Below are 13,081 nucleotides of genomic sequence, written 5' to 3'. Positions count from 1 at the left end.
TTTGTTTTTGTGATATATAGAGGACTTCGACAGGGAAAATAGCTCGTTACGCCATACCATATTACTCATCGGCTTATTTCCTGTGCATTCTAAATAGAACAGCGGTATATATTTTTTTTAAAAGAGTAGAAATCCCGACATGAATTCAAATGAGTTTAAAAAATCCGTTGGCTACAACATGTCAGTCTTCTCCATGTTATTCTAACTGATTTACCACCGACTGTATCTTGTGATCTTATACTATATACTAGTAGAAAAACTGTACATTGATGGCCAACCACATCAATATAACATAAAGCCTGGCTTTATCTTTAGATTATCGATAATTCTAATTATATATAGAAATCAATAAAGGAAGCTTCTCCGGGGATGAAATATTAATGAACCCATAGAAACTTATTCATATACATTCTTCAAGTGAACAGATTTTCTTCAAACCACGTAATTAGAAAATAATTCTGTCCCGATCGCTATAGTGTGAGTTACTCTTGGATTCCATGCTATTGATATCTTCTTGGTCAGATACAGAATACAAATTAGTGGATACTTTTTATAAAATATTTATAAGATTAATTTTGATGATAACACACAAGATAGTTTGTTATTAAAGTAGGAATTGTATCTGAACCAGGGTTATCAGCGATGAAAATGACAAAATTGCTAAATTATTCTCCCATAAAATGCATGATTTAATAGCTATTAGAAAAACATGTCTTTTAATATCCGCTTGTAAAAGACCTACATGAAAGGCTTAATGTGAATACCACTATTAAATTGCTTTTTAAAATGATAGGACTGATGTAATGTAAAGATAATATTCATAGTTTTCGGTGCAACCTACTTCTTTGAAGAAATAAATGTTTAACTTGATGGAGATATATAGATCTAAAGTCACAGTTGTTACTATATACACACATAACTGTACTTATGTCAAACGAAAAATATGTGTGTTTTGTGTTTCCTCCTTTTAAGAAATAAGGTAGATAGGAAGGTATATTTTTTAGTTTATTCAAATTTAAACCTTTATCATAAACTGCAGGATTGGAAATTTCAGTACCATAGGGAAATTTAAACTCCAGTATTTTTTTTATTTTGGCCTGATGGTAAGTTGAGGTCAGTAAGACCTGTTAAAAGTGTTCAACTTGTCCGAGGTTAGAATCAATGATTGTATGGTGAAAGTTGTACCCACTCATTTTGAAATTCATTACTGTAGATGACTAAATATGGATTGTGAGAAGAAAAAACTTGCGGCAACTTTTTCAAATACATTTCTTGTGTAAAAATACAAGAAATTGCAAGACGTGTTATATGTCTTATATACACATATAAATAAAGGAGATATGTGTTATATGTAAATGATACAGCAACCGCCCAAAACACAATAAAACAAAAAGCATGTGTATATTTGTATTTCTTGAAGACATATTTTTTTTTACATTTAATTGATTTGTTTGTATGGAATGTCGATTAAAGACAATTTATGCCAAAAAGGCGTGAAGGAGAATTTCAAACTATAGTTATCCTAGATCATTTTATGTTATTTAATATGTCCAAAATAATTTAACCCGCAATGTGACAGAGATTGAAATGTTACACGAAGACGTTCAGCATTAACTAAATAATGTGTCTGGTGACAATAGAAATAAAGAATTATTTGACTTTAATTACACATCGTAATGACTTATTCACTTTGGCGACATTGGCAGAAGATCTATATACCAATTCTGGTCGATTTCTCAGCGGTAGAGCGCTTTGTTACTCTTTGACGTCTAAACAAGGGGAAATAGTATGTCAGGCAGAATTTATTCAATGTATGAATAGCAATGTTTCTATAAAAGACCATGACTAACAACCTTTCAATAAAAGTACGGTATCAAAGGCTTCATAATTGTTTTGAGTGTTATGTATGTAATTTTACTTTGATTAAGTCAAAAATGTACGGAAGAACATTACAAATTACAGGAATCGACAATTTTTACCATGAATCCGGCTTTTTGTTGTTAGCAAAATAGTCTGAAAATAAAGTCTTTGTTCTTATACATCTCAAATGTATGGGGATCCATAAACACATAGTACAACAAAGGTTACAGTGTAGTTAGTTTTAATACCTAGTAAATTACGATTCATGGTAAATTTTTAATGAAAATAACTTCCGGTGTGAAATTTGATATACGACTAAAATATAGAACAAATAGATTCTCTCTCTCACTTTCCTTATGATTAACTCAACGGATACATTCATAACAACTGCGTCCAAGAAATATGTTCATGACACATGGATTTGCGTGTTTGTACATGCAATGTAACAGTAATCAGGGAAACATAATCAGAAGCTAGGATGTGTTAATTGAGATTTGTCTTGGAATTATCTCGCAATCATTATCTGGGATTAGAAATTACTCTTCTGTCAACAGTGCAGACTCATGAGAATATATCTGTTCTAACTTGTAAAGTAATGCAGGATGGAATCTGTCTGTTCGACATCATTCAGCATTAAAATGCTGTTGCTTTTGTGTCGAGTATTAGAACTCAAAATGTTCTTTCTACTTTCCCTTAATATGAAAAGTTGAAAGTGGCAAAAATGTCGAAATGATATTAAAAAAAAGGCACATGATATTTTTGTTGTGATTTTGAAGATTGAGATTTGGTGATGATCAACTAACAGATTTCGTAGCATTCGTTATTTTCTGAAATTAATTTCTCAAACTCGTACTGTATCTATATACATGTTTATTTGAAAATTTGGGTGTGAAAATAATATATGTAAGACCTGCGAGAGTACATGTCATCACTTTTAGACAAAATTTTCTGATGGTTCTAGATCATAGTAATTCGCAACAACTCTTCACACTTTTTAGCAATTGAAAAGAAAAGTTGTTTTTGAAACATTCCGCCTTTCAAAAGAATTATAGAATGACAAAAATATATACTAGTTTATATCACTTGACGACATAAAAATACATTAATATACAGGCTTTGTCTGCACTTCTCTGCAGTACCGTTAAGTTATTTTATTTAACATAATGTGGCGTCGAGAATGTTGCCAAAGTTACAGGATGTCAGCCTGTCAGCTGTGATTTCACTTATGATCTTTGAAGTCTATTTCACACACGAAAAAAATGCATCCACATAAAGACGTCAGTAGATCGTGTAATTATTGCTATTGTATAGAGCATTAGATGAAACAGTTATTGGTTTCGCTTCGTTAAAATCCTTATTTATAACCATGCAAAACGAAATCTGACATTTAAATATCCTCTTTGCACTGAGTAACTGTCCTCGTCTGCATCTATAACACGTAAATGAAACCAAATCCCAAAATATCCCATAAAATGCATCCATGATGAAAAATTATTGCAATAAATCTTTCATGATTATATTTTTATCTTCTGAGATCGCTTTTTAAATATAATCAGCCTTATACAACCTATGCCAGTATCAATCATATTTAAGTTTTTGTCAACACTTTCTGCCAAAAGTATTTTAAGAAACGTGTTGCGATACTTTTACTTGACATTTTCAAGCAGTAATGGTCATTTGTCATGCTTAACTTCTTCCATTTCCATTATTCGACAATATATATTTTTTAAATATAAATTCTTCATTACAAGCAATCTTCATTTTTCTAAAACACTTTTTTTTTCAAAATTTCCAATACAATTTCCGAAATGTTATCAATAAATTGGATTGGAACGCATATGTCTAGATAAGATGTAAATAAAGGCTAACCTGCTAACATGTCAATATATCTTTTGTTTTATTTTCAGCAACGGCGTGTGTATTCCCCGAAGACATACGAGGACGATGGTACCAAAGTCGTTATGGCGAGCTAGAAATATCTCACAACGAAATTACAAGAAAGGGAACGTGTGCTCAAAATGAAGACAACAAATACCTCTTATATAATAGGTATGATAAGTCGAAAAGTCTAAGATAAGAGATGCAATGGGAATAGTATCAGGGGATAAAATCGACAGTATCTATACCTTTCACATTATTAAGGCATCCGCATTATTAAACATCTGTTGGCAGTAGACTTATACTTTTTTATGGGTAATAAACTGCACATGGACATTACGACTGAAATAAAGATTCCAAAGTAGGTAGATAAATCCTCAACACACCGAATAATAATAATAAACATGGAGAGAGTAAGCATATGATATTGATATATATTTTTAAAAGTCCATTCGAGATAATTTATCATTGTCGTAGACACAGTTGTCGAATAGAAAGCACTTTCGGTTGTTTCAGTTTTTCAAGCAATCATACCATCTTTATAGAGGACAGTTTTGTCGCTTTCTATCATAAACATTAGTCTCATGATAATGTTTGTACAGTTTGGTTCTTAAATTGGTCTTCAACTCATTTTATGTATAGAAAATGTCGTTTAAAATTTTCGAAAAATATATTAAAATAAGAAGATGCGGTATGATTGCCAATTAGACAACTCTCCACCAGAGACCAAATAACGTAGAAGGTTAGCAACTTATATGAAAGGTTATATAAATGCAATACCGAAATAGAAACTATGGATTTTCACAATCGTTGTTTGCCTATTATAATACACCTATGTTTTGTATTATGTCTGACTATAATACATTTGTTTTGTATTAAGCTTATCCATAGGCGTACATGTCTAAATTTAATTTAGATGCTTGATTTATTTCCAATACAATTAGGTAAATTTACATAAATATTGTATCAAAGGGTAAATAGAAATCAAAATACATTTATAAAAACGAATTATGGTAAATCTGAGGTCATAAGTTGATTTAGAATTATGGTATTTCTGAGGTAATAAGTTGATTTAGCTAGTGTCATATTTACTTATTGATGTTGGTGTTTCTACAAAGGATTAAATTTGTTGACTGTATAATACGAATTTACTTTTTACAATTGTTATAGCTTCTGTTTCTTTTATTATAACTTGTCAGTGATTAAAGTAAGGGTTTATTGCAAGGAAAGCACATTAAAATGGATAATGAAATCCAAATATTGGAATGTGTAGAAATATAACAAACAACAGAGGGAGCTGGCATCTGTTTTAATATTAAATACTAAACAATATTACCATCGATCAATGGTGCTCCTGTGATGTGTTTGATTTTTAATAAACTATGCATATGTTTTTGTGATAAATATGTTCTGGTCGACAGGCTTTCACACGGAAGTTTAATTTATTTCCCATTCCTATTGTCCTGTATAGAGCTAATTAAATGGATGGGCAATTGACTTTCTGAACCCAAACTTTATTTTTTGTTGGTCTTGTAAATGAGTACGGAAATGTTTATAGATTATTCAGTGCATCTCAGTTCGTCCTTAATTATCCTATAAATTACAACATTTTGTTTGTTTTTAGTTAAATTGGTGCCAAGTTATACCAGGAAACAAAAGTCAGAAAATGAACTATACCTATAACATTTTACCCTGAAAAATTAAAAAGACAATATTACTTTGAAAATGTTTGATCGTGCTCAGTTTATTACATGGCTTACATTTAAGACATGTCTGTTGACAAACAAAACATAACCAAAATAACGTATATTATGTTGTTTTTTATTTCAGATCAAGAAATTGTTATAAGTGTTTAGTTATAACAAAATGGCATAAAAATATATTACAGTATAAAGAAAGTGAGTATATAGACAGACAAAATATGTATATTCAACGCTAAGTACCATTAAGACCTCATCTCATTTTTTTAAGATTTCAAAAAATCTCTTACAATTCCCGTGAGTAACCATCTCCATATTTATATTGTCACAGCTGTTATCTGATATTTTATTACCATGAACTAAGGCGGCATATTGGAATTAATTTGGTTTAGATTGACAGCTAAAAATATCGAGTTTGCTCTTTTTAAAACTCGTATAGGTGATGAAATTGAATATTAATTTCAACATCTGCCAAAAGATTGTTTTATATTTGTACAGTGTCATCTATTTTTAATCTCCCGAGTTAATCCTAAAATATTTTTGTAAAAAATATGACTGGTATTTCTTTTATACAACCATATAACTATACTTGTTAAAAATATGTTATAAAAGGGTGAAATCACCCTTAAGAAAATTTTTCTTCCATCATACCATTGAAAAATGACAGAGCTAGAGAAAATGTCTTTTCTGTGGTACTCTTCTTTGTCACGTTGATTGCAGAGACACTAAAACGTCTCAAAGGAATCCCGACAGCCGTTCTTGGCACATAATAGAAATGGCTGTTTTCAAATTATAAAATGCACAACAAACCCCATAGGGCTTAAACAAAAGGACATTGTGATAGAAACCTATTGTTACTGTAGATCAGATAATACACACAGGTATACGAATGTATGCAGCAATGATAGTCTTGTCAATGTCACATGTCGTAAGGCAAACATCAATTTGTCATTGTAGTGGGACTCAAATAAATACTGTAATCCCATGAATCAAGGCATATGTAAAGACATCATTTAATTTATTCCTCGTGATGATTCCAAGGAATCAATATTTTCCCTGGAGTCAGTTTACCAAGTAGTAGAATTTTATCCAATTAGACATTGTAAGATGATGATATTTCATTTACGAACTCACTGCTGGGATTCAATTTTATACAAAGATTTGTGTAAATTTAGACTTTATTCTGTAGAAAATTGACTTACGGAATGAAATTTTCTTAATAAATAAACTAGTTGTTATTTTTGATTGTCTGCTAGACGGACATGGAAACATGTTTAAAGTTTAATGTTTTCTGTCGTCTGCTCAGCCCAGGTTGACAGGGAAACATGGTTGTAGTATGATACGTCCCGGCTGTATCAGTTTCATGGAAGCGTCAATTATATCGATTTTAAACACAGGATATCAGCAGTAAAAGGATGAAAATTTAACTGTTTTATGATATTTTAATATTGTACTGAAGATCAAAACGAATATGTTTAAAATAAAAGTCTCTAATCTTTAGTTTTTAAAAGATAATTACAAAACGCAGCTGCTTTGAACCATATCAAAATTTCCCTGAGCATAAGAGCTGCCAAATTTGAAATCTTATTTCTTTTTTTATGAAATCATGACACATTTAAGTCTTTTAATATTTTCAGAAGTTTATATGGCATTTTTGTATATATGCTTTTCATTTAGTTTAATGCATGTATATATGCAATCACTTACAATTGTCAAGCATTACACAGTCATTATTAGCTAAACAAGGACGACTTCATCAATCAAAGTGACATCAGAATGGTTGATACTAGTATTTATAGCATTTTAAGTTAGTAGTTGAAGTGCTAACAGTACTGACACAACTGTTTTTTTATCATTTCCAGGTTATTGTCTAGTAGAAAATGATATAAATGCTTTATGTGAGAGAATACATGGTGAAGCAGAATTACATACAGTTGTACGAAGTAAGTATTTTGTTATGAAGTGTCTAAGTGTCTGTGAATCACAGATGCTTTAAATGCAAAGTTGTTTAATATGTTTCTATTAGTTCTATTTTCGCTTTACTTCTATAACACAAAGACGAGCATTCTATTCGACCATTCGACAAGTCTAACGTCAAAGGTATTGATTGTTGAATTAAATATTGATGAAGGGCGATATGGGGTCAAACCAACGACAAAACACAACAAGGAGGAGGAGACCTTCAAAAAGACTTGTTTTGAGTTGCTTATTCGTACAGTGACATACTATGGACTATTACACATTATCAGAAAAAACTGTTTAAGGAGATTACATATTTGTTTGCAACATATACACATGCAGCCGACACACTTAGTTTTTATTTTATTTTAATATCAAGGCTTTAACTGACTATTATTGTACAGTTTTTAATTATTTGCTGGTTGTCTTGATTTCCCAGCCTTGAATTACTTAGTTTTTGTTTTATTTTAGTATAGAGGCTTTAACTGACTATTATTGTACAGTTTTTAATTATTTGCTGGTTGTCTTGATTTTCCAGCCTTGAATTATTGATAGATTCCAGTTGTGCTTTTGTTACAACTTATTAAACTTTCCTGCGTTAAGTGTCAATCATATCTTAAACCTTCCATGTGGAACTTTAATCGCTAATAAACTAGGACTAAGTGAAACCTAAATTCTATTTTTCCATCATCAGAACATATATTTGCCTTAATCAATACTGACATTACAATTTTCTGTACATTTTAATTTCTATAATGAATTGTTTAGTCTACGCATGTCATATGCTTCAAAACAAATATCATCGAATATTCAAATTGTGTGATACTCATGCAGGTGCATATGTTAAATGGTATTATAAATGTGTGGTTCATTTTTGTAAAATTAGTATTGTAATATTATTCAGCAATGCACCGTCATGGTTACTTATTCAAAGTGACCTTTTAGTTCTCCATAAACTGAAAATAACAACAATCGCTTTACTTGAAAGATGTAGAAACGTAAAATAAAAATAATCATTAATGCTGAAACATGTTTGCTATGAGCTTAAAGAATAATATCGTTGCGTAACTTCGTTGATAATATATTCAATACCAAGTATTTGATATAAAAATGAAAAAGAAATAATCACAGAACAACGATAAACACCAGATAATGTCACCATTTTGAGCGAGAGAAAAAACTAGGTTATACTTCCTGGCAATTTGTGTTCAAATCATCACATTGTTGACACTACAGCAAAAAGTGAACAGTTTATATTTATAAGTGACATTTTAACGCTTCAGTGATTTATTCGATCGAAATCTCTACAATGTAACAATGTTCTAAAACAGTCAGCTTATCTCTGAATTAATATTCATAGCATGATTTTAGACAGGCTTTATTCAACTGCTAACAACTTCAAATCCTTATTTTTAACGCTATATCTCTGCAGATAATAAATGGAATTATAAAATCTGGTATTAAAAGCTAACGTTTGTCCTTGTGTAATTGAGAATGCTAATTTAAAACAGTCATTTTATATTGCAACAATATTGATTTGAAATTTTAATTATTTTTTATTTATAATGTTAGTGATTTAAACGAAAGTGGACAGGTACATGATTCAAATTTTAAAAAAACATTTCGAGCTCATTTAATACCTAAATCTGTATGTTATTTGAAGTTTGAAATTAAACAGTTCAATTATATAAAAAAAAAAGTATTTGCTCATTTCCTAGCTTTTTGTAGCTTTACCTCATATTTAAAGTAAAGTTATATGTCGAAGGTTTTTGAAATACTGTATTGAACTCGACAGTATCAAAAGTTAAAGCAAAAATTAAATAAAAAAAGACGCTCTACTAGAATCATAAAAAAATCTATCAGAAAGCTGATTTAAAAACTTAAAAAGACGCCAAAAAATTAAGAGAATTTAACATCTTTTTGTTAACTGACAATTCCTAAAGTATCAATCATCTATAAGTAATATCAAGTTAGTCCAAAAGTACTGGCTTCCGGTCTTATTATGCACTCATGGAATTGTAGTCAACTTTCCTCAATTTATAGATCCAATGGTTGACTGGGGTACAGAATATGGTAATACCTAAGTCTTCTTCCGACGTGCAGTAAATCCTTCATAAAGTGGGGCATCCGTTTGGATTTGAGATATGTATATACATTCGCAGCCACGTCCGATCAGAATAGGGACGTTAAAACCGATAGAGAGATTATCACGCCCTATATGCACGTTAAAAACTCTTGCATCAACTCTTTAAGTTTTCTATAGGTGGCCTGTGCAAGGCTATATTTCCCTATTCAATATACCCTTATTTTCCAGTGGCCTTCCAAATTTCCCGCCCATTATCCCTGTCGACCACCTACCTATTGTATTTATTGTTATGTTGTTCTTTCCCTGAACATGATTGTAATAATTGCCACTGGACGTAAAGCAAACAACAATCAACCAACCAATCATCAAATGTTTATCAATCAAAGTAAAACACAATTTCAAAATACAAAGTTATCTTAATCTCATGTGAGTTTATACAAGTTTTTTCTTTTTCAAAGTGTATGGCATTTATTGCTTGTGTCACATTATTATCATTACAATATTATTTTGTTACAGTTCCAAGTATACCTGTAGCCTGTCCATTCCAAGGATATTATTCCTTCAAATATTCCAACAGTACGACACATAATAGACAATGTGAGAATCCATTGTCAGAGATAAGAGCATGTGCAGATGATTCCAAGTTTAAATTTATATACCGGAAGTGTCCAGGAATGCCGGAAACAAGTAATAAAGGTAAAAATTAGAATAACAATAAGGTCTTTTCTCACGTAGGGGAAAGACCTTAATAAGCGATAAGAAAGACGTGCAGAAAAAAATAGGTTATATGTACCTAAAAAAACTGATTAAATAGTTTTGTTTCGTGTGACATTTTGTTTTAGTAATAATGACATTCAAAATTACATTAAAAAGAGCAACAAAGATTGGCCTTGTCATGTTCATTATGAAAAGGTTTTGTCGAAATTGAGCTTGATTGGAAATTGCATTTGCATTTTAATAAACAAAGTGTTTGAACAGTTGCTATGACTAATTTTGATTAGAATATGAAATATGTGAGAGGAATTACAATAAAATTTAATTTCTATTTTTATTTCTATTTACATATAGTTTTGAAGCTTGTTATTTCGTGTTATTAACTATTTATAACGGTTAATTGATGATTTTAATTGTGGCTTTCGGCTAACAATTTTGATATACCTATATTTCAGAGCTAGATTTTCAATGTTTAGCAACCTGGGAAAGTGGAGAGAAATTTTTGTATGGAAAGTTCCAAAGTCCAGATCTGACGTCCCGGGAGCAGATGTATCGATGCTTCGTATGTATATTATTTTAATTACAAATATCATACTGACATTTGAGAGGCAACACTTACATTTATATAATTCTCGCACAAAGTATTTTGAACAGATAAAAAAAATGATTTTTTTTTGTAAACTTTAAGTAATTATTCTCGCGCATTTTTCATTGATCCTATATATACATTTACGTATCAGTACATATATTACGAAATGTAGTATATTCATGATCATCTTATATACATGTTCAAACCGGTCGTAGATTTAGATTCACGAATTAACTGTCGTCAGTCTTTATTAATACCAGCGCTGACATGGTTATGTCGACATCTGACATGATCATGTCGACATAAGTTTGAAATAGTTTTACTGATGTATGGCTGCATGTAGGAAATTCTTATCTTGTCGATAAATCCCATCTCACCGAGTTTCGAAATCATTGTTTTCAAACCAAGACACGGAAACTCACCTGATTTTCTCTCAACTATGCCCGTTAATCATTATCAATCATAACATAGAAAGAGGACTAGATGACAAAGATAGTTTATGCTACACCGTTCCAACACTAAAACCAACAATGAAGGTAAAAAACAAACTCAACAAAACCCATCACTGATCGTCTGATTTACCACAGACAAATTTGGCGGTTGTTTAAAATTCACATGCATATTTTCAAACCAATTTCAAATCAAAAGAGCATTGGTTTATTATGTTAAAATTACAATGTTTTACACAACCCCAAGTGTACAACGTAATATTGTCTGCTGCTGCGTACTAATCTCCTTTCAACGAAATCGATTTATTTTTCTTGTTTTGAAAAAACGATCAACAGATCGCATGAACAACATTATGTTCCTATTGCATATTATAGCCTTGCTTAATTGTTGATTGAAATGTTTAATTGATGTCACTGATCGGAATTTCCAACTGTACTTTTGTCAAATGGTGCTAAGTGGCAAAAAGCAGATTTACTGAAAGTAAATCAATGTAAAGAAGCCATCGGTTTGCAATGGATAGCTCATCAATAATGAGGGAAAATCCATGCAGCTAGGTTTTTTTTCGGTGTGAATTTGATACTACGTTTAATTTATTTTCTATTTATACTATCGTTTGTCTCGCCGTGTTTTTTTTACACTACCACTAAACAGTTGTTATTTTAGAAGAAAAGAAAATATGGAGGTGGTTGAGGACATTGCTTTATTAGGATTATCCTGCATTTATGAGTCACGATAAGTCGTGCTGGGTGATCTATTGATCCTACTTAGTATCAATAAAACACAGATTATCATATTACGCAATTGTATCCTAATTAGGAAAAATCTTGAAATATACAGTTCTGTAGATGATATAAGGAAGAGATTAAGGAAAGTCTAAGTAGCCAACCAGTTGTTCCAATATTGCTTTTATACGGTAATTCTAATCATTTCACTGTGGATAAGTTCTGCTTAAAATTTTGGTCATAATTGTATAAAAAAATGTAGAAAAGAGTCCTTTGTATGTTAGGAAATCGATCTTGGTCGTCATTCGTCGATCATTAAGGCATCATTAAATTTATACAGGAATATCTCTCTTTTCGAGGGTTGACAAATGTCTTCATTTATAGTAAAAGCTTTGGTATTCCTATCTTTTCCAATTTTTCAAATATTGTTGATCCTTTTTTTCCATTACACCTGCAATATTAAAATGTCTTCCCAAGGGTATCATTGTTGTATCAAATGATAAACAGAGTAGGCAGTGCTTAATCAGTGGCACGGAATAGCAATGTATAGAAAGGAGGTTGCTATGGTTTATCAGTTTAAATATATTTTTGGTTAAAGGTTCTTTAGACAATTTCATTCATTTTTTATACATATGATTATGTTTATTTGGTTTTTTTTATCGTATTGTCTCTTTGTGCAATAATTCTCCGCCATTTAGCAGTACTTTATAGATCCACCATTTGTTCATAAGAGCGTCATCAAATGTTGAGCGATATGTTGTCTTTGTTTGTATTTGTCGGTCTATGTTTTAGATTTATCTAAAATGTACCGATCTGGACTTTGCTCTTTAAATTTGTCTTAAAAATCCGATGCTGTTGATGCTTGATGGAAAAATCTGAATGTCATGACATTATAACAAAATGATATCGAAAGCCAACGGATTGTTGCAGAAAATTTATTCAGTCAGAGTGAATAATTTACAAGAATAACCTTGTTTGAAAATTAGAGAAATTACATAATATTTAGATGGGTTATAATGATAGAAGGTACAAGATTTGGTATTCAAGAGAAATTAATTGAATTGAGGATAATTACACCTGTGCCATGTCGAATAATATAAACGAGGACAACTTGACACGGCAA

The 13,081-nt window shown here is 30.8% G+C and overlaps 1 protein-coding gene across 2 annotated transcripts in view; it reads left to right on the top strand.

Annotated features, from left to right (window-relative positions):
- The window catches only part of LOC127727229 (uncharacterized), a 38,640-nt gene that overhangs the window by 15,399 nt on the left and 10,160 nt on the right, over positions 1-13,081 (top strand). For both annotated transcript variants that reach the window (XM_052234707.1, XM_052234717.1), the window contains exons 2-6: positions 3,768-3,909; positions 5,569-5,636; positions 7,301-7,381; positions 10,000-10,179; positions 10,653-10,759. In XM_052234707.1, coding sequence (XP_052090667.1) covers positions 3,768-3,909; positions 5,569-5,636; positions 7,301-7,381; positions 10,000-10,179; positions 10,653-10,759 — 578 coding nt within the window. The remainder of the gene's footprint in view (positions 1-3,767; positions 3,910-5,568; positions 5,637-7,300; positions 7,382-9,999; positions 10,180-10,652; positions 10,760-13,081) is intronic.

Source organism: Mytilus californianus, unplaced genomic scaffold (genome assembly GCF_021869535.1).
Source record: "Mytilus californianus isolate M0D057914Y unplaced genomic scaffold, xbMytCali1.0.p SCAF_1, whole genome shotgun sequence".
Taxonomy (NCBI): domain Eukaryota; kingdom Metazoa; phylum Mollusca; class Bivalvia; order Mytilida; family Mytilidae; genus Mytilus; species Mytilus californianus.
This window is presented reverse-complemented; position numbering and strand designations above follow the sequence as displayed.